Here is a 23,739-nt window from a genome sequence, read left to right as displayed (position 1 = left end):
GGTACCACAGCAAAATCTGATGGAACTATTTTTCTATTTTATTTAACTATTTGAAAAAAATATAAAATTCAATTCAATTACTTTATGATGGTCATCATAAGTAAATAATACATATAAGCATTAAAGGCTACATGCAGTTTAAACGAAAATATTGCTTATAAAAAAAATCCCATGGAGACGTAGCTAAATGCCTAATTATTTGTCAATTTAATGTCAATTTCTTCAAGTTAAGCCAAACTTTTATTTTGATGGGTTGCCGTGAAGACCTTTTGAGTTTCTGTGCGTGTATGAAATGACGATAGTTTTTTCTCAAATTAAATAGTAAAATGCTCATGAAGTGACTCTAAGAGTGGCTCTGGAGATGAATTTCATCATGTCATCATATCGTGAGGCAGCAGAGACTGAAAACAGCGCGAGCGACACTCGTGCTCAGTGTGTGTGTGTGGTAAATGAAACCGCGCGTCTGCGCCATTCATTCACACAGAGACAAGCAGAACATGCAGGGTTAATATTTAAATAGTCTTTTTGCAGTTTAATATACACAGACACTATATATATCGTGGTATATATCGGCTACAGACGGTGCTCCAAGTAAAAAAAAAGTTACTCTGGAGCCCCGCACTTAGATAAAAACACGGAAACGACTCAATTATTAATATAATTAATTCTTATAATGGGTTAGCTATATACCCGGTACTACAGAAATGCTGGTATCGTCACATTTTCAGTACCGAAGTACTGGTACTTTGACAACACTAGTGGTAACTGTTGTATAAGTGGAATAATTGGCTCCGTGCCTTTAAATTATTGAAAAATAATGCACACCAGCTTTGTGTCGTGGCTGCATAACTAATTTACTTAACTGTTAACAAATGGTCTAGCTTCATGCAGGGCAGTCCAGTTCTTCCACATCAGATTGAGTAAATAATTTCTTGCATGTCTTGCTGGAATAGAAAAGACCCTCCCTAAATTGATGGTACAAAGTTTCAGCACACAATTCCTAAAATGTCTTTATATTGGATGGCATTTTAACTGGAATTAAGGGGCCTTGTCAAACCCAATAATTAGAAAGAGTTCTCCACATACTTTTGGCCTTGTACGTTTTCCAATTTGAGGATTAAATTAGTCAAAGTTGCTTTAATCTGTTGGAACTTTCTCTCTCAGGCGGAGGAGATTTTGAGACGTGAGCTGGAGAAAAAGGAGACGGCGTCGCTTTACTGCCTGTTAGGTGATGTGCTGAAGGATCCGCAGTATTACGACCGTGCATGGGAGCTTTCCAAACACCGCAGCGCACGTGCCCAGCGGTCCAAAGCTCTGTATCACCTGCGCCACAAAGAATTTCAGCAGTGTGTGGAATGTTTTGAACGTTCACTGCGAATCAACACAATGCAGGTATGATGTACACTTGTGTGTAACTTTATAGTACTTGACCATGCATCCTTCTTTCCTGTAAACTTGAAGACGTTAACCACCCATACCCCTTTTCCACTAAAATGATGCAGGTGTTCAGCAGGGGAATCTGCAAACTTTTGTCAGAATTGGCCAGCATTTCTATAGACAGTTATGCTGTCATTCAGTTCTCAAGTCAGTATTCCAACATAACAAATAAACCTTTACAAGTCTTCCAAGTTTTTAAAACAAATGTACATTCAAAGTCATTTGAGTGTCTATTTACAGTCATTTGATGCAACCATCAAAAGTTATAATGAAGAAAATTCTTCATTCTTCGTTATAATTATAGTAATTAATAATAATAATAATAATAGTAATTGTAAATAATAAATTGTGAAAATGTAACATTCATATGCATTTATTCAGTATTTTTGTGGCACTTTCAACATAATGGTCAGCACTTATTCAAATAACCAATACAATTCATAAAATAATTTGCAGATATGGAAATTGATTGCCATTTTAGACAAACAGGCACAATAAAGTGGCTGGAGCCACTTGTGCAGCGCAACATACTTTATATAGAAACAAGATTGTAGTTGTAATGTGAGCAATCTATTTTTTTTTTTATCATGTGGACATTGTGGTCACACAGCTTTAGGGATCATTTATAAAGAACATGTTGTGTTTAAAAATGTGAGATGCAGGGCAGTGGAATGAAAAGAGAAAGATCTAGAGAGCTTATTTAGAATTCTGTGCCATGCATAAAGACTCTGCAGAACATGAGCACAGCAGTCAAACACATCCATCCAGCATGTTAACGTAGAAAAACAATGGAAAACAGTGCAGTGGAATGCAAAAACGTGTTCTGTGTGAACGTGGCCACATGTTGACCACACATGCACAAGATCACAAGGATGGATGTATAGAGAAGATTGGCAGAGTGCTGACGGAGAACATGAGAAACACTGGGCCAGATAAAAAGCTAGACAGCAGCATGTGGATGAGTGCTATCAGGTTCATCCACCACAGAGCAAAAAAAAAGTGCACAGCTCCCTCTTTTTTTTTCCCTTACTCATTCTTCATTCCTCCCTTCATCCATAATGCAGAAGCACAGGCAGCAATAAGACAGAGTAATCTTCCTGAGGGACTCATTGATGACCCCAGCGTGATCTTTAACACTGACTCGCAGCGCTGCCTCAGGGCCTCTCGGAGCTAATACTGCCTTCAGGCCTTGAGATGGAAGTTAGGACAGAGGAGTGCCTCAGAGATGCAAAAATTCCAGAAGAAACTGAAGATTTAAAACACAAGAAAGAGACCTATTCCTAGAGGTTCATGGGCTCAAAGAACATCATTAATTTTTAGGACAGAGTAACGCTTTTAAAAGACGAGCAAAGCACTTGAAGTCTCATCAAGTTTCTCTCCATCTTTTATCTCTACAGTTGGGTGTGTGGTTCTCCCTGGGCTGTGCGTATTTTGCACTGGAAGGCTACGAAGGGGCCGCCAAAGCTTTTCAGAGATGCGTCGGACTGGAACCAGATGTAAGTCACACGGTCCTTGAAAGGAGATCAGTGTCATATGACCATAATGAAAAGGGCTTGTGCTTAGTTATTCAGTACTTGTGCTGTCAAATCTGATTTATGTGTTTCGTAATCAATAGATTGTGTCTACAAATGCCTCCCTGTTTTTGTGCTTTCAGGCTTCTACTCAATTTTATGCATCTATAAAGCTCCATAAAACCAAGAACCCTATTACCCTTAGCACAGGAGCCTCTTATGCTCCTAATGGTGTACTTAAAATTCAAATGTAGTCAAAAGGCAGGCTTAATACTCCATCCAGGAAACGAGTAAACAAGCTGTTAGGAAATATTCTCTAGATGTCTACTTTCTTATGTATTTATGTTTTATTTTGATAAATGATTTTCACCCGTGGACCTGACTCTGATCATTACTCTCCTACATTTAGAATTCAGAAGCATGGAACAACCTCTCCACGGCCTACATCAAACTGAGAATGAAGTGAGTATGAGTGTCAGCACTAAAAAGAGGGGCTACATCAAAAAAGCTGTGTTTTTCTAGCGTTTTATTCCAATTTTGTCAAATCTTTTATTTATTGCATGTTTGCTATAAATAAGCTAATAAGCAGCCAGTTAAGCTTTCTGTCAATATTTGGATGAGCTGTGATTCCAAAGGCATAATAATATAATAATAATAATAATAATAATAATATAATATATGTTAGTATTTTGTCAGAATACATGGCATCTTTTGAATACTTAGCCATCAGAGTGGAAGAATGTTTAGAGTTTTTTTTTTTTATACAACAAACATTTTTTTTTTGCTGGCCATTTAAAATAAAGAGATAATGATTTTTATTTTTATTTTTGTTATTTTTGTACAGTAAGGATGCATTATATTAATAGTGACAGTAAAGACATTTTAATATAAAAAATTTCGATCACACTTTAGGGTCCAATTCTCATTATTAACTAACTATATTAACTATGACTTTTGCCTCAATAAACTCCTAATAACTGCTTATTAATAGTTAGTATGGTAAGTTTAAGTTTTACGTAATGTCATGCAGAATAAGGCATTAATATGTGCTTTATAAGTACTAATAAACATCCGATGTCCTAATAATATGCATGTTAATAGTGAGAATTGGACCCTAAACTAGTTACCAATATTTCTTTCTTTTTTCTTTTTTTTTTACTTTTTAAACTTTATATTCATCAAAGAATCTTGAAAGAAAAAAAATAATCACGTTTTCACAAAAAATATTTACAAACGATTTTAACATTGATTAAAAAAAAAAGTTTTTGATTTCTGAAGGATCGTGTGACACTGAAGTAACACTGAATGGCTGCTAAAAATTCAGCTTGTCCATCACATGAATAAATTATATTTTAAAATAAATGAAAAGTTTTAATTGATCAGTTATTAACTAAATAATAGCTCCCACTGCTCCCACACACTTATCTCTCAAAGAAATCGCCACCATGTACAAACTTTAGATAAGCCCCTATTCGGGTTCTGGTTGATCTGATTTATGCTGCGTTTCTGTGTTTCCTTCATCCTGCATCCGCTGGGGACCCTCAGAGGCCTCCTTGCTTTTCAATTACTGCAGGAATGACTTTGGCAGCTGTAATTGCAAAGATAAATCTCCTCCGGGCTCTTGCTGTGTCTACCCCAGGAGCCAGCGCTTCACCACGACCACCAACCCGCCAATATTAACCAGATTTGGGAAGCTAAATGCCAGTTAGGATATTTGTTGCGTGACATGATTGGAGGTTTTTGCTGATTTCCTGCGAGGAACGAAGGTGTTTCCTGGAACACCACTGTAACGGCGTGCACCTGAGGGATTGTGGGAATGATTTCTCTCCTCGTCCAATTAGCCCTGTGCACTCATCCCTGAGATGAGTCTTTGGAATCTTATATTAAAACCTGATTAACGCTCCTAGGGACCATCTAGAACAGTGAAGTGTGTGTGTGTGGGGGAGAGATTGTGCACACACCTGCATGTGTTCAAAGGAAACCTGGCTTTAGATGTTATAATGAAACCCGTGTCTACCCTTGTGTCATAGGCTTTTGTTGACAGCGCTTGCAAAAACATGAGCTCTCTTTCAAAACCTAGTGATCTGTGTTGCTATCCACAGCCTATACAGGCAGTGTGTTAACTGAAACCTCATACTGTAAGTGATTGATTTGGAATGCTCTGTTACACACACAACTCTTCTCATAAAGCGCAACTGGAGACTCTCAGCTGATTCCAGTGGAGTTTGATTTTTAGCATGTTGCAAAGCTAATGATCCAGTACTCTAAGCATAGAAATAAACAGTTTATGTGAATGTACAGGATGTGTCTGTCTGTCTGTCTGTCTGTCTGTCTGTCTATCTATCTATCATTCTATCCATCTATCTGTCGTTCTATCGTCTCTTTCTTTCTGTCTATCTATCATTCTATCCATCTATCTGTCGTTCTATCGTCTCTTTCTTTGTCTGTCTGAAACTTTCTGTCTGTCCGCCACTTTCTGTCTGTCGCTCTTTCTTGTCTGTCTGTCTGTCTGTCTCTCTGTCTTGTCTGTCTATCGCTCTTTCTGTCTGTCTATCGCTCTTTCTTTCTGTCTGACGCTCTTTTTGTCTGTCTGTCTCTCTTTCTATGTTTGTCTGCCTGTTGGTTGCACTTTCTCTCTGTTGCTCTTTCTTTTGCTCATTTCTTTCTTTCTTGTTTTTTCTGTTTTTTCTTCCTTTTTGGCTTTTGCACATTTCACTATCTTTTTCACTCTTTCCTTTACTCTTTTTAGATCTATCTTTCACTCATTTAATTTTGCTTGCTTTGTGATTTTCGCTCTTTATTTTTGCACTCTCCCTCTATCTTTTGATATTTTGCCTTTTTGTCTTGCTTATTTCTTGTGCTCTTTCTTTTGCTCTTTTTCTTCTGCTCTTTCTTTCTCTTTCTAGTTTTTTCACACTCTTTTGTTCAATTGCATAAACTATCGTTTTCAATATCTTTGACAATACTTTTGTTTTTGTGTTGTTATTGTAAAGGTTTTAAAATGTTAGATCAACTCGACCACACATCCTGAATGATTTTTTTCATGCTCACCCCAAAGCATTCCGAGTTTGCCATATCAGTGTAGGGTATGTGTTGAATAGATTCCAGAGTTTGACGTTACAGAGTTTGTCATTTTGCTGACTACCTGTAACTTTTGGAGCAGCCTTTGTACCTGAAATGCTCTCTAGGTTTTTGGAAGAGAACAATTATACTTTGCCACATGGGTAGTTTGCCAAAAACCCTTTTCAGAGAGGAAAACACAGAACTTGGTTCTGCCATACACAGTTTAATCCATCCATGAGCAATTTCTGCTAATAGTAGTTCTGCTAAACACACTGATGTTTTTGTTTCGTGTGTGTGTGTGTTCCAGGGAGAAGGCGTTCCGCACCCTTCAGGAAGCGCTCAAGTGTAATTATGAGCGATGGCAGATCTGGGAGAATTTCATTGCCGTGTGTATAGACCTGGGCGAGTTCAGTGAGGCTATCAGAGCCTACCATCGGCTCATGGACCTCAAGGACAAATACAAGGACGTGGAGGTTAGTCAACGGCACGCTTTTTTTCAGGTTAACCCAAAACTCTAGGGCTGCCCCGACCAAATATTTTAAAACATAAATAAAGCTCTTAAGCCAACGCATAAAGCTTGCCACAGCAACACCAGCAAAAGTAATGATTATGAATATGTTGTGGGTAAACGGCAAGGAGAATGTCTGAACATTTAAAAAATATATGCAAAGATGAAGTTGACGCTGACTAGTCCTCTCCACAGTAAAATGGAAGCTTGTATAGAGAGAAATGCACGTTAAGTTAAATGTCATGCAGTAAATGCTGTACTAATATAGCTTCCACACTTGGATATGCGCCTAATAATAGCGTACATTTATCTAGGTTAACATTAGAGAGAGCAGCCATGTAAAGGGTTTCAAAGCATGTTTCAAATGAAAAGCCATTTCTGAGTTAGATTAAACCTTTGAATTTCCTGGCCAACATAATTACCACATGGCCCATCCTTGTTAATGACCTGTCCGTCATGGACTGCGTGACTTCACTTCCTGTGGTGTTTCCTTTTTTTCTGTGACCAATTAAAATTTGGTCAACCAAACCTCTTTTCATCGACTAACGTGTGGTTGACTGTTAGGGAGCAACCCTACAAAACTATTTCTTTTTGCATGCATCTAACAACAACATAAACGTGAACTTTTTTTGGCTTGTGTAACCAGTGTAAAGCAGATGAAGTCTGCTGTCATCATGTTTTCGACCACAGTAACAGCTGCCCGACTGCATGCGTAGAAGAAACGGTCATGTGAGAGGCTGTGTGTGTAAGTGAGAGTGACTGAGAATTTTGATGATTGAATGTTTGTGTGAGAGAAGAGAGAGATGATTTCAGCCTAATCTGCCAAAATAGCACACACAAAGTAATTCTTACCCCAGATGGGCTCCTGTCTGCACACATTCATCCAAACAGCTCTGTTTTAAACGCGCACCCCTGTATGTCCCTCTGCATCCGTGGCCCCATCACACCTCTCCTCCGTCAGCTGTGAATCTAATAGCGCCGCTGTCATAACACGCATGTCTTAAAGCTCTACGCCATTAGACACGTTTGCACTGCGGCTGGTTGATGTACCAGCTGCTACATCCTATTAAATGCGTCGTTTGTTTTATCATTTTGTAGTCAAATTGCCCGGTAGTTGTTTATCTCATTCACTTTACGGCGGCTCTGGGGTCACCATGTGGCAGTAAATTATCTTTTATTTTCACAGAAATTATGGCCTCACCTTAAAAAAAGAAGCTGTTTCATGCATCTCTAATTTTTTAACTCCCACCCTTCTACTTTGTGAACGATGCAAAATATCTGAAAACTCTAGCAGTGTATGAGCGACTAGCAAATCAGTCCTAGAATACACACATCTTTTTCAAGGAAGTATTGTCTTAATTCGGAGCAATTATGTTGAAAAGAGATATCCAATGGAAACCGATATATCTATCTATGTAACTAATCTACATCATTTTTATTTTATTTTAATTGTGGATATTTATTTTCTGTATATAAACCTTTTAAAAGTAGTATTTTTATATATATATATATATATATATATATATATATATATACTACAGTTCAAAAATTTAGGGCCAGTAAGATTTTTTTTTTTTTTTTTTTTTTTGCAAATCTCTGCTGCACACCAAGGCTGCATTTCTTTTATCAAAAAAAGAAAGAAAAACAGTAATATTGTTAAATATTATTACAATTCAGAATAGTTTTATTTTTTTTATACATTTTAAAATATCATTTATTCCTGTTATGGCAAAGCTGAATTTCCAGTGTCACATGATCCTTCAGAAATCATTCTAATATGCTGATATGCTGCTTAAGAAACATCTGTTTTCACTCTAAAAACATGTTTTTATTATCAATTTTTATTTATTGCAGTGTGACTTGATTTCTCGTCATTGGAACCAATTCTAACAATTGTCTTTATACCCTAAACTGTGACTATATCTTGCAGTATGTCTTTATTTCTTATTTTAAAACAATGAACCGATATCACACACTTTCCCAGATGATTGATTACATTAAGAATTGCACAAATTCCTGAAAATTTCTTTACATTTTCAAACGAAGCAATCAAATATGTATCAAATATCTAATTTTTAAATAAAGTGCACTAATTTGCATACATTTTCAGAACAGAAATCTGACTAGATTAACCCAGGTTAAAACATGTTTTTTATTTTGAATAAAATGTTGTATACAATCAGGTACATTATATGAACAAACCACTTGGTAAAAAATCTTTAGAATATGGATAGGAATAATAGTTAAAATTGAGAAACCTTCCTTTTAAAGATATGTATTGTAATTGAAATCTACATACGCAAATAGATAGTGTAATAAAAGCAACACTTAATGTAAAACTGTATTTTGGATGTTTCCACTAGTTTAATAAAACACTTTATGAAAAGCAAAACAGCCCAAAATCAAAAAAATTACCGATACATGAAAACAGTGTTTTTGCCTGTACCAACACTTCCAACATCTAAACATTTATTTGCTATTTTGAGAATCAGCTTTTTATGGATGTCTGTTTCCACCTCAGAGTAAATAAATATATACAATGGGTACTTGTGAAATAAAGTTTAAGGTGAAGTCTACTGTCAAAGGGGCGTAGACATAATCCCGTTTCAGGATGCCAGCTTCTTTTACACACACAACTGTGTGTTGAAACGTTTGGATTTCTTTCTAAATACGGTTTAAATTGGTAGACTCTAGGCATATACGTTTCCTCTCCTTACGTTGTCGCATCTAATTTCGTTTTCCGTTTTTCCTTCCATTTTCAATTCTTCTGATTATTCGTTTACGTCTGGTGAGCAGCTAGTAGCTCATCAATTAAAAGTTGTGATGTGAAAGCACAGAAGTTGAAAAGGTCACCGCTAGCGTTCGCCTCCAGCCCCTGTGAGAGTTTCAGATGGTAATTGGGATCTCAGCGCTTGGCTGGACTCAAAATCATCACTCACTTCTCACTACTGTTCATTTTACTCCCTTCATCATCATCTTTCTCTTCATACAGAAATCCTTCAGATGCGTGTTATTGGGAAATTAGATGAGAACATCTGTTAATAAGGGGAAATGCTGTGCGTGTGTGCGAATATCTCAGTCTACAGTCATAAGACTCGTCTCTCTGTCATTGATCCCACCCATTAATTCACATTCCACAGAGACGGAGAAAAGAGCGACCCATCCTCCCTCATCCTGAGCTAAAAAAAGGATTCAGATGGATCAAGTATCCTTCTCTCTCTCTCTCTCTCTCTCTCTCTCTCTCTCTCTCTCTCTCAGTACCATTCTTCATTCCTTCGTTCCTCCCTGGAGAATATTGCCTCTCTCCTTAATTTCATGCTGTAAGGGGATCGTGCAGAAATTACACCTAGACACCCATTCAATTTCCCCTTTAACGTATCACTTCCCCATCTACAGTCTTATCCAGTAAGCCCATTTAAGCTAGTCATTTCACATGTTCCATGATACCAGCGGACAGTCACAGGTACCATACTGATCCTACTGATTTATTTTGTTACATTTTATTTGTTTGTATAGATAAATTTTAAGATGGCTTGAATAGTGGGTGCAAAATGAAACTGTGTAACTGTCGGAACTGTCTCTAATGGCAAGGCAAGTTTATTTATATAGCACATTTCATACACAATGGCAATTCAAAGTGCTTTACATAGAAGAAATTAAAATAATTAAAAGAAATAAGAATAATTAAAACAGTTTAGAAAAATAAAATACAGTACAAACAGTCGGACGAACAGCGGCACAGTGCTCATTCAGTAAAAGAACAGCTAAACAGAAGTGTTTTGAGTCTGGATTTGAATGTGACCACTGTAGGAGCACATCTGATCTCTTCTGGAAGCTGGTTCCAGCTGCGGCTGGCATAATAGCTAAAAGCGGACTTGCCATACTTAGAGTGAACCCTTGGTATTTCTCGCTGATATGATCCTAATGATCTGAGTGATCTGTTGGGTTTATATTCAGTGAGCTGTATTGAGCTGCAATGTATTGAGGTCCTAGGCCATTGAATGATTTATATACCAAATCTAACTGGGAGCCAGTGTAAAGACCTGAGGACTGGTGTGATATGTTCATATTTTCTGGTTCTGCTCAGAATCCTGGCGGCAGCGTTCTGTATGAGCTGCAACTGTCTTATGGTCTTTTTATGAAAGCCAGTGAGGAGTCCATTACAATAATCCACCCTGCTGGTGATGAAAGCATGCACAAGTTTCTCTAAGTCTTGTCTGGAAACAAAGCATCTAATTCTTGCTATATTTTTCAGGTGATAGTATGCTGATTTAGTTATTGCTTTGACATGACTACTGAAACTAAGGTCTGAATCTAGTGATACACCAAGATTCCTGACTTGATTTTTAGTTGTTTGACCCCTAGAGTGAAGGTATGCGTTCACCTTCATCTTTGTTTCCAAGCGCAATGACTTCAGTTTTGTCTTTGTTTAACTGAAGAAAGTTTTGGGACATCCAACTGTTGACTTCATCAATGCATTGGCACAGGGAGTCAATGGGCCTGTAATCGTTAGGCGATATTGCTAAGTAGATCTGTGTGTCGTCTGCATAGCTGTGGTAAGCAATTTGGTTCTTTTTCATTATTTGTCTCATTGGGAGCATATACAGGTTGAACAGGAGTTATGCTCACCAAGCTTGCATTTATTTGATAAAAATACAGTAAAAACAACAGCATTTTAAAATATTATTACAATTTAAAATAGTAGTACGTTTTAAAATGTCATTTATTCCTGTGATGTCAAAACTGAAGTTTTTAGAAGCCATTACCCCAGTCTTCAGTGTCACATGCTCCTTCAGAAATCATCCTAATATTCTTATTTGGTGCTCAAGTAACATTAATAAAACACATTATTATTAATGTTGAAAACAGTTGTGCTGCTTAGTATTTGTGTGTGTGTAATCATAGATTATTTCTCAAAAGATAATTAACTTTTCATTCATTTTTTCTATATATATAAAAAAAAAGTATCAATATTGTCCATAAAAGTCAATTCTTCATTATATAAGGCTGTTTTTCCATAATGTAATGTTCAGATGATGGCCGATGAACAAATAGTTTTAGGTAGAACTGTGCTTATGAGAGTCTCTAGGTTGAAAAATGCGATTTCAGAGGAAATTTCTGAGTAGACTTCACAGATATTACACCGCTGACTTGAGTGACAAGGATCTCAGCACATCTGCTGAGCAGCCTGAACGGGTCCAGAGGTGAATGAAGGAATCAGGAGAGATGGTGTTGTGAAGATGAAAAAGTGATAGCTGTAAAGAGAGGCGATGAAGGATGAACCTTTTTACTTCAGCAATGTACACTATATATTTTCATGCTTTCGTGAACAGTCATGAGAACATGTGTCCACATAAAACACACTGATCTCTGTGGAGGCCGTTTGCTCTGATGAAGTTGGTCTCTATCAGTCTGTTTGCAGTTAAAGTGTGAAAATGTAGGCCCTGTCCACACTAATGTGTTTTCATTTGAAAACACATCTTTTTCTCATTTTTCGCATTCAGTGACGCATAGATATTCATGTTTATACCGTTATTGTGCCTGTTATGGGCTATTCACTTTCACACAGTTGCTAAAATGTTACTTTGCATACTCTTAATATCACAGTCCAGCAAAGATGACAGAAAATTAACTTGCATTTGCTGTCCTGCGGCAAAACATGAGAGCAGTTGCGTTTTAGACCAAACATATAATGGTGAGTGAGTGAGTTGGATCAGTGAATGGTGAGATTTTTCTAAATAAAATTATCCTGCCAAAAGAATTGCGTGATAACTTGATTGTCTTTTTCTGTCTGTATCATCTCAATGAACTTTTATGAGGGTTTACGCATGCGCTGTAAGGTGAATTCAGTGTTCTCCAACGTTTCAGTGTGGATGAGAAACTTTTTGAAAATGCTAGTGTGAACGGAGAGCGTTTTGAAACGAAAGCTCCGTTTTCAAATTGATCTGGATTAATGTAGACGTAGCTTTAGTTTTGGATGAGTGTATTTATACACACATCACTGCATGTCTTTCGCATCCTCTGTCTTTTCAAGAGCTGTCCTTATCTCTGCTACACACAAGCACACACACATGTGAACATGTAAAATTAATTGGGGTCAGTTTTCCATGTTTCATCTTGTAAATAACAAAGGCTACTGATGAAGTGAACTGAAGTGCCCTGGAATGCTTGGAATGTGACATCATTAGTCATTTTTGGTGGAGCTGTCAATCATAACACACCATCATATTTGTATTACTTTTATGGTCTTAGCAATCACTTCACGATCAAGCTTACCAATCACACTAATAGCAGTCACCAGGTTTGTAAATTATATGCTTAGGCATCAAAAACTTTGCTCACCATCCTAATAAAACAAATTGGTACATAATAAAAAAAAATGCATTAAATGCGTTAAAAAAAAAGTTACGATTGAAATACACCACCGCTCAAAAGTTGGGGCACAGTATATTATTATTTTTTTATTTTTTTTCAGTTCATACTTTTATTCAGCAAGGATGTATTAAATTGATCAAAAGCAGTAAAGACCTTTATTATGTTACAGAATATTTCTTTCAAATCAATGCTCTTCTTAAGTAAACTTTCTGAAGGATCATGTGACTGAAGACTGGAGTAATGATGCTGAAAATTCAGCTTTGCCATCACAAGAATAAATTACATTTTAATACATTTTAAAATAGAAATTCTAGTTATTTAAAATTGTGATATTTCACAAAACTGCTGTTTTTACTATACTAATGTTCAAATAAATGCAGCATTGGTAGCAAAAACTTTTTTTTTAATTACCAACCCTAAACTATTGAACAGTAGTGTGTGTATATAAATCATATGCCACTCCTTAGGGAAAAATAATAAAAAAAAATTAGTCATTTTTATGCTTTTTACTACTTAATAGAACTAGGCAAAACAATGTATAAGCAAATACATCCCTGTCCTTCTCACACAGACAAAGTTAATGACCACAAATTCTGGTTCTGCTTTAGTAATTATAGTGCAGTTTGGAGCTTGTTAGTTATATAGCATACAGACACACAAACACATGTGGAACTTTGTGTGAAGGCTGTGATTTAATAGTACTTATATACACACACACACACACACACACACACACACACACACACACACACACACTGAGGAATGTGGAGCCCAGCATTCAGGTCAAGTATTCTGGTAGTTTAGTGAAGTTTAAGGGTGTGGTGTGCTTAGTTTAGATTTTGGAGTTTGAGGAGAAAGCCTTCTCTGTCTCTGTGGCACGCACACATTTACTCGCTCTTAACAGATTCCCTCAAGGGAATCAGACACTTCTGACTAGTCACACCTCAGCCTTCATAGACCCTAGTGTTGACATCCGTCTCAGGTGATCCGAATTAGACGACGCTATATAGAAGTGTAAACAGAGTACAAACTCATTTGATGAAACATATTTAACCACATTGTTCGATTACATTTTGAATTTGTAAAAAAAAAATATATATATATATCTATCTATATATATATATATATATATATATATATATATATATATATATATATATATATATATATATATCTATCTATCTATCTATCTATATATATATATATATATATATATATATATATATATATATATATATATATATATATATATATATATATATATATTGAACTCATTTAGAAAATGATCAACATGCATTTACATTCTATCGAGTATAAACAGCAATTTCACCGCTTTTGAGATGAACACCCGAGATTGATGTTAATACCAAGTGTAAACAGTGCCATAGTTTCTCAGACTGTGGAATCGTGTTTGCTATTTTTATTTACAAAAATGCTGTCTCCATTCAATTACCCACTCTGTGAATGTGTGAGAGGGAGCTTTATAAATGCACCTCTTCAGACAGATAGGATGAACTCTTTGGCTTTTTTCTGGTTTCCCTGGCATATGTACAGACTCTGGAGAGTCTGCATTTGTTTGTGTGGGAGAACAGTGAGAACAGCGTCTCTAATCTCCCAGCTCTGTTGGTGGCATGTAGAGAGAGAGAGAGAGTGTGTGTGTAGGAGAGGCAGAAAGTTTGGATTCTTATTGGCTGTGGTGGTTTTTATCGTTCATCAGTAGGAAAAAATCATTCTGAAAGTGATTTCAATGATATTGTTCTCTGTACCGTTATCATTATAGTTGTGGTGTGGACTCTTCTATTCTTTTATATTTAGAATGATTTTTAAAACTGTATCATTAGCGTTATAGTTATCGTCCTTGGTGTGAATGGGCCTTTAGTGTGTAAATGTTTAGAAGAGTGAAAAAAACGGTGATGCCCAATCAAGGAACATCTAAGGCGGCAGAGGTCAAGTTTAGGGATTGCTGTTTTGACGTCATAGCAAAGGTTAAGTCAGGTGCTGGGATCATGCACAGCACATCAACCCTAGATTCGTTTTCAGATTGGTTATTCACGATTGGCTCTTGAGTTTAAACAGCAGTCAGTTTCACCCTACTGAAAGGTTTCTCCTTTGGCGTTTTGTATATTTCTCTTTCTCTTTTTTTTTTTCTTATCAGGTTCTGGAAATCTTGGTGCGTGCAGTAGTGGACAACCTGACAGATCACCGTGGCGAACAGGCCTCCAATCTTAAAGCAAAACTGCAGGAACTCTTTGGTCGAGTCTCCGCCCGCTACAGCACAGACGCCCAAATATGGAAACAGTACGCTCGACTCTACGGCGATGGTCATAGCATCAATGTAGAAGACAATGAAAAGGTCTATTTACTTTTTTTTTTTCAAGAAGTGCCGAACTTAAGCAAAGAGCACCTGTGATTTTCTACAATATATCAAAGTTTTTCCAGAAAATATCGCTCCCAAAACTTTTTTCCTCTCTAAATATATTCCAAGTTTAATACAGTTTTTGTCAGTTCCTGTAGATTTAGAGCACTCATGGTTCAATCCCCAGGATTGAGTGGTAAAATATATACCTTGAATGCTCTGCAAGTCACTTTGGATAAAATGCATAAAGGGGAGTTGCACCATTGAAATTTTTTAACTCCGTTTTACATGGAAGAGAGCTTTTATTGGTTGTTGCTTTATTACTTTACATCTGGTTTAGTCATGTTGTCTAACTGAATTTCGATGTTTTTAGGCACTGCAGTTTCTGAGTAAAGCCCATCGGTGTGAGACACAGACAGCTGGCTGGGAGAAAGACATGGGCAGCTTCAGATCTGTGGTGAAAGGTGCCAGAGATATGGCTAATGGTGAGACTTAACACACACACGGTCATGCTTTGCCTTTCTCTTTTACAAGGCCATTTTAGAGAGACGCACAGAATCGTGGTCCTGCACTCATTCAGAGAGTCACTCTATCATGGCTAATGTGGCAGCGCATGAACGTCTGAAAGGGCTGATGGATTGAGAACACGGAGCAGGAGCAAGAACGACAAACAAGCCTTTTACCCCTCTGACCTCCACCAGAGACAGACTTGTGTTTGTGTGTGTGGGCACGTGCGCCTGTGTGTTTTCCAGATGGGTTTGCTTTTGTCTGTGTGTGTCTCATTAAGAGGGATGTTGAGGGTTTGGTCAAGGATTGTGTGTTGAATTAAACATCAATTGAGACAGAGCACAGGTTTTGGTTTGAATAGCAATTCTAACCGTCTGATTTTCTTTGTTTAAAAATCAAACTGTCGCATAATTTTATTCTCAGCCGGCATTGAACATGGACAGGCTATTCTAAGCAATCGTGATCATCTTTTTAGAGTATTTTATTCCATCAGCATGCTGTCCTTGAGTGTGCAGGCTATTTGTTGTTGATCTTAATGATTTATAAAGCGGCTCAGCAAATGTAGCAGAACCCTTTGCACACCTCCATCCCTTCCCACTTACTCTAGCCCACTTTCTGTGTGTGTGTTTGGGGAGGATCGATCGATATAAGGGTAAGGCGTAAGAGACCATTCTTCACTGGTTTGTGTGTTACTTTGTGCATTTGTGTAGATCTGTTTTTATTCATGTATGTTTGTGTGTGTGTGTGTGTGTGTGTGTGTGTGTGTGTGTGTGTGTGTGTGGTTAGGGAGCTCTGCACTTATTAATCGCAACACTTCTCCTGCTGATGCTGCTTCAGGTAGCAACATGAAGAGGGGATGGGAGAAGTGAGAGAGATAGCAAGGAAGGAAGGAATTTAGGATGGATGGCTTTAAATGAAAGAATTTAGAAAGCAAGAATAAGATTTAAGAAATAAAAAAAATTATAGAAGGCGATAGCCACAATGATTTTAGAAAGAATTTTATAAATCTGGAAAGGTTTTAGAAAGAGAAAAAGAATTTAGAAAGAATTAAGAGAGATTAAAAAAAAAAAGATAAATCATTCAGAGAAAGGAATGAGTTTAGAAGCTGGAATTTAGAAAGATAGAATTTAGAAAAAGGAAGAGAATTTAGAAAGAAAGAGAGGGTAAATTTGGAAGGAAAGAAAGAGAGAGAATTTGGAAAGAGGGAGAGAATTTGGAAATAAAGGAGTTAAGAAGGAGGGAATTTAGAAAGAAAGAGAATTTAGAAAAACAAAAAGAATTTAGAAAAAAATAATGGGAGAGAATTTAGAAAGAAAGAGAAAGAAAAAGAGAAAAAAGGAGAGAATTTTTAAGAATGAATTTAGTAATTTTGGAATTTATGAAAGAAGGGACTTTAGAAAGAACGAAAGAAAGAGAAAAGGAGGGAGGAAGGAAGGATCAAATAGGCAAGAAGGAAGGAATTGGGGAAAGAAAAGTAAGGGGAAAAGGGGAAAAAGCAGGATGGAAAGAATTTAGAAAGGAGGCAAAGAATAAATGATGGAAAGAAGGAAAGAATGAATGATGGAATGAAAGACAAGACGGGTATGCAGGGGTGAGATACTGAGAATCTGCTGTTTCCCTCCATCTGTGTGGGGAAGATAAACAGAGCAGGTAAATAGCACACTAATGCATGCTGGGAATACAAAACAGCACACGCAATACATGTTTTACTGACAGAGTTCTGTTATCCATGTTTGATCTGCTAGAGACGCTGCTAATGAGTTTCATTGTGAAGAAAATGTGAAGAACAGGAGTGTGTGTGTGTGTGTGTTAAATGACTATTTTAATGCTGTTAGATGCTGCACTAATAGCTGTAGTGATTAAACATGAGCCGCTCAGAGGTTGGGATCCATCACTTAATGTGAACAATACAGAAAATAATGACCAGCTCTTTCTATTAGGCCACAGACTTTGATTTTGCAGGTGACCTTTGACAGCCCGACACACTCCCTCTCTCCCCTCATGCAGATGCTCTCTGAAGCGCCGTGACTCTCTCTCTCTCTCTCTCTCAGTGTCCATCAGCTGTAGCAGGTCTAAGCACAATCCTCAAGAGGCTCTACAGTTGCTGACTTCAGCTCGACTCAGTTTGAAGAGCCTGGTCTCCAAAGCCAAAGTGAGATACACAAACACTACACACTCTCTCAGCTCTTATGGTTTAAGAGCTTTGCTGAAGTCTTTTAAAACTATCAATGAAAACAAGCCTCTTTATTTGTTTTGTGAAAGTTGCCATTTTTGGGGCATTTTTATTTAATGCAATTACACATGAAAGTTAACATAAACCCATTTCATTTTCATAATGCGACGACCAAACAGGATATTTAACAAGAAAATGTAGAATAAGAATTAATTTTAGACCATGCCATTCAAAGGTCAGTAGGATTATTTATTTATTTATTTATTTGGGAAGGAAGTTAATATTTGTATTCAGCTAAGACATGTTTCTTAAGCACCGAATCAGCATATTAGGATTATTTTGAAGGATCATGTGACACTGAAGGATGGAGTAATGATGCTGAAAATTCAGCTTTGCATCACAGGAATAAATTACATATAAAATAGAAAATCACAATGTATTTTAGTCAAATCAATGTCGACTTCATTCAAAAACATTTTTAAAAAATCTAACCAACACCAAACTGAACGATAGTGTATGTATTAGAGCTGCACGATCCAGGATAAATTGAGAATCACCTTTTGTTTTCTTCTTTTTTTTTTGTTTTTTTTAAATAGAGATCACGATTCTCCCATGATTCTGAACAGACAACTAAATTAAATAACATGTAGCCTAATTTATTAGAGATTCTAACAAAATGTGAATTGCTGCCGTCTATCTATTTATCTATATCTATCTATCTATCTATCTATCTATCTATCTATCTATCTATATATAAAAGGTTAATTAATTTGAAGTTTATTTTATTTTTTTAAATCGGTTTGAATGAATGATTCAATGACTCACTCATACTTGTTTCATTACTGGATGAATCAGCATTTCTAAACAAATCTCTTGATTGAATGATTCAATGACAAATAAATCGTGTTGCCACCTAGTGGCATAATGATGTAATAATAATAATATCGTTATTTGAAGCTCCAAGTTACTTTCTATTTCTACTTTCTATTTTGATTGCTTCATTTGAATATTAGTACATAATATTCACACATAAATGATGATCCTGTGTGGTTGTAAACGCAGATCTTAATGTTCTGGTGTGATTTTGTCAAAGGTTTTATAGACACAGGCAAATCGTTTGTGTGGATGTTTGCAAAAAAAATTTTTTATGATTCATCGTGCAGCTCTAGTACGTGTATATAATAAATAAATTGGAAACTGGATTTTAAAAAGTGGGCTATATATGACAGGTGGGCTTCATGTCAGCTCAAATGAAAAGTCAGAATGAACGATGTTTTGATGAAATATTACACACTTTTTTCTTATATGAAATAACTTTGTAATGATGAATCATTCACAATAAGACCAAGAACATGTATTATGAAAGTAAATTTTGGTTTCACGTTATCTATATGTATTGCGGTAAGTTATTTTTATCAGCTGCCATAATTTATACAGTAGGTCTCACATGTTTCATTTTCTCTTCACAGCAAATGTACACTGATGTTGTCACGGGGGAGCTCCATGATGACATCAGAGGTGATGTCACAGAGCTCGAGCAGCTTGTCACAGAGCTACAGGACCTGAGTGGCCAGCTACGCAGCCAATGAGAAGCCACATCACTGCTGGTCCTCCTTTTCTTCTGATTAGTTTAAACAGTGCATTTTTAACAACATGTTTTAGACAAATAAAACTTCCCATTTGGAGATCCTGGAGGCCTCAGGACTTCGGTCACTTGCTCAATCAACAGAGAAAACCTATTTGAAAGACTAAGTGACTGAGTTAAAGATGTTTGTCATCATGACCATGCCCTAATCAGAGCTCCTGTGATTACACAATGTGTGATTTTAAGGTCCTTGAGTCTGTCATTTGTAAACACACTTCCTTTGTACAACGTTGCCTTATTCCAATTAAATAAATAGTACACATCTTTCTTACATATTTAATCTTTGTGCCTGTTTTTTGAGCATGTGTACAGTCAGTTAATATAGAAGGATTTGCACAACTGACATCTTGGTCACACAACATCAGATATATTGTGTCAGTGTTGTAGCTCATTCAAGTTTGAGTCTAGGTCAATACCTAAATACAGTAGATTGAATCCGAGTCGAGACAAAAATCTAAACGACTGCATAAGATGTAAACTCTGACAATGTTTGCTATAACTTATTTAAGAATGCCTTAAAGAAACTTATCTCTGGGTTAATATATTTAAGGCAACTTTTAACCCTGAGCTAACCAGAATTTTTTTATTTGTTCATTTAAAATGAGAGTTATGACTGTGGGTTTCAAGTTTGAAAAGCCCATATTTGATTTAAGAATATCTATACAGGTTCATTACCATTCAAAAGTTTAGGGTTTGTACGTTTTTCTTTTCTTTCTTTTTTTCTTCTTTTTTTAAAGCTCACCAAGGCTGCATTTATTTGATCAACATAACTGTGAATTATTACAATTTTAAATATTTATTATTTTTCTTTTCCTGTGATGGCAAAGCTGAATTTTTAGTATCATTACTCAAGTCTTCAGTGTCACATGATCCTTCAGAAATCATTCTAATATGCTGATTTGGTGCTTATTAAATGTTTCTTATGTTGTGAACAGTTGTGCTGTATAATATTTTTGTGGAAACTTACACATTCTAGATTCTTTGATGAATAGAAAGTTCACGAGAGCATCATTAGAAAAGATATCTTTACTGTCTGACCACAAACTTTTGATCGATGACAAACGTGTATGAAATTAGGTCATTGTCGAGAGTTCGCCGGGCCTTTCTGCCGTAAGATTACTCGTATATTGAATGTTGATTTACTGGCTTTCAAAAAATATATGTATTCCAATGAAAATTTTGAGATCTATAACCATCTGATTTCTCACTCACATCTTGACCTTCTTCCTCTGCGCCTGTACTGAAATGCCATCATGTCAGTCATCTGCATGGTATTAGAGAAATATCTGCAAGTAATTAACTTTCATTGTATTTGACCGTTAAGAGGAACAAGGAAATTGGCAGTGTTTGGTTATTCGGCTATTTCTGTACGAATGATGTAAGAATATTGCCTGGTAAATTGCCTCACAGAACCTACAGGAAGGCTAAAACATGAAGCTGAGTTAAAGCAAACATCCTGTGTCTGTTCTGGGAACAACCTAGTGAACTTCCAGAGATTACGCAATGTGAACACACTGTAGCAGAGCTGTTCGATCACAATGCCATATGTGTAGCGTATGCTACTACATCATCCCAAAAGTGCTCGTCTGTACTTCAAGAACGTTCTGAATGGAACGCTGCAGTCAATTTTTAGGTCAACCCGGAAGATAGCATCACCCTTGTTCTCTCAACAAAACCCCCAATAGGATTTTTCCATTACCTTTTGGATTGTTGCTGAAAATAAGCCCTGTGACCAACAAAAGTGTATGATAACGTTACTTTTTTTGATCTTCATGATAATCTTAACAAATGAACACAACTTTTATGAATCAGCAAAAGTAAAATGCTAAACATATAAAACTACGCTTTCTTAATTACCCCCATTCAAGTGTTGATTTAAAAAAAAGAATGCATGAAGCTAGAATAACCGTAACGAAAATTAACCATGTTTTTACCTTGTTTACTACAATTAAAACCACTAATATCTGGATGTTCAGATATGCAGATACATTTTTGAGAAAATGATCAAAAATGCTGGCGTTGGCTTGCAAAAAACGGGGAAAGAATTTAGTTCCGGACAACCTCTGTAGTCCCATTTAGACACTTGTTAGCAGTCACTTTGTTAGCATACACAAGGGGGTATTACCACTGTCTATGGGTATTACTGATGTATTTAACCCTCTGGTCTGTTTGCGTGTCATAAATTACCGAAACGTTTTTTATTTCAAAAAAATGATTCTGCAATATTTGTATTAAATTTAATTTTCAAAACAATTTTTTTTTAATATTTAGAATTTTTAGGGTATTTTATGGTACTAAATTATATTAATGCAACATTTCTCCATATATTCACTTTTTGAGCATGGACCTGAAAATTACATTTCCAACTTTAACGGTCATAAATCTTGAATGTTTTGGAGCCTTTGAAACCTTTTCCAACAAGTTTCGTACCATTCCAATGAAGTAAACAAATTCTAAAAAAAAAAAACTAACTGAAAAAATGACCGAACAGCACCAGAGGGTTAATGTCGTAGAATAAAAACATGAAAACATCTTGAACTTGTGTTAACCACAGACCGTATTTCAGGCATTTAATGAAAAACCTATTTTAAAAAAAACATTGACTTCGGGATGATGGAACCGGAAAGTGCTAAAATGCTAGCTCGCTAGCTCGGTTTTGGCCCACAAAAATACCTCATCCAGCCGGCAGTACTCTGCTTTTGAAAGCTAGCAAGATGTGCCTAAAATAAATATCAAGCTCTCCTAACTTTTTCTAAAGGATGCAGTTGTCTAAATGGCAAATATTGTAGCTCAGCCTCAGGTAGCATCTAAAACCAAAACATTGTTTGAAACCCCCATATTACAGTAGAGAGTTGCTGACAGAAGACATCTGCTTCCCTCCCACCAGGGCTGCCCTGCTTGGCTCTGACAACAATCACAAAGCACATTTTTAGCTACATAAACTGTTAATTCCCCAGCACAGCTCTCCTTCCTCCCACAGGGCTGTTGTGATATCACTGATACAGTGTGAAGTTCCTGTCCTCCCTTTGTGGGCCGCATGTGTGATTGCCATATCGTTTAATTGTGTCCCTGCCGTCTCATGCCCAAATTAGCAATTTAAGAATCCAATGGCCCTGCATTATGTTCTCTGTCGGTTTATATAGTCGTAAGAGTTGATCGTGTTTGACACAATTGATCTTTTGCATTCCCAGATGCTATACTGTACAGATGAGGCAGCAGAGAATTGGATATTCCCAAGATAGAGGTGAGTTCAGAAATGAAGGATTTGAACACAGCCTTAAAGGAGTTGTTCAACCTAAAATGATAATGCAGAGAAATGTTAATTACTTGCATACATGTTTGGATTTCTTCGGTAAAAACAAAAGGATATATTTTGAATAATATCTCAGTGTTTTTTGTCCATACAATGAAATTCATTTTGTGATCCACAGAAGAAAGAAAATCATACAAGTTTAAAACAGTAGGTGAGTAAATAGACAGAATTTTCTTTTTGGGTATAGCGTACTGTCGAAGTATTCATCCATGCGAACTGATTGAGGGGAGGTGTCCTATTACATTTATAAGTGATTTATGATTTTCACCTTCTGGATGATAAATCAGTGATGGTAGATTTAAGGATACAACAAGTGGTATAGAGAGCAGAATATGATAGAGAGTTGGCGATGGCTTCTTTTGATTTTCCCAGTACAAACCACCATGACAGCTGAATAGCAGCGAGTTAAAAACCACTCAGAAAACTCTGCATAGAAAAGAAGAAAGGAAACTTCTGGAAATTTTATATAAAAAGTTGGCCTCTGCATTACTGATTCTGAGTACCACAGTAACTGTTCACAGCCTGGATAATTCAAGCAGGGTTTTTTTATATATACTGTATATTGCAAATCAGGCCCATGAATATATAACTTCTGAACTGTTAGAATTTTTTTTGAAAAATGTATTGAAGAATTTGTGTCAAATTTTTGTTTAAAAATGTAAATTTACGACCCTAGAATTAATTAATTTTTATTTTTGGAGATTTTATTTCTTATTTTTTAAAGAGTTTTAGTGTAGCCGTTTTAAGTGTTTTTAAATACCCAATTTGAATGTCACTGAAATGAAATTCGTTGTCACTGCGCATAACTTATATGGCCACACTGAGTGCATTATTAGTGTTACAGTTACTCA

General features: G+C 36.3%; 1 protein-coding gene across 1 annotated transcript in view; it reads left to right on the top strand.

The window, feature by feature from the left end:
• ttc27 (tetratricopeptide repeat domain 27) overlaps positions 1–19,850 on the top strand; it is an 87,218-nt gene extending 67,368 nt beyond the window's left edge. The window contains exons 13-20 of the mRNA XM_082143029.1: positions 1,165–1,392; positions 2,835–2,933; positions 3,358–3,410; positions 6,319–6,484; positions 15,050–15,247; positions 15,624–15,735; positions 17,809–17,909; positions 19,400–19,850. Of these exons, the coding sequence (XP_081999155.1) occupies positions 1,165–1,392; positions 2,835–2,933; positions 3,358–3,410; positions 6,319–6,484; positions 15,050–15,247; positions 15,624–15,735; positions 17,809–17,909; positions 19,400–19,519 (1,077 nt within the window). The 3' untranslated portion in view covers positions 19,520–19,850. The remainder of the gene's footprint in view (positions 1–1,164; positions 1,393–2,834; positions 2,934–3,357; positions 3,411–6,318; positions 6,485–15,049; positions 15,248–15,623; positions 15,736–17,808; positions 17,910–19,399) is intronic.
• The last annotated feature ends 3,889 nt before the right edge of the window (positions 19,851–23,739 follow it).

This window comes from Leuciscus leuciscus, assembly GCF_965113295.1.
Source record: "Leuciscus leuciscus genome assembly, chromosome: 17".
Taxonomy (NCBI): Eukaryota; Metazoa; Chordata; class Actinopteri; order Cypriniformes; family Leuciscidae; genus Leuciscus; species Leuciscus leuciscus.
This window is presented reverse-complemented; position numbering and strand designations above follow the sequence as displayed.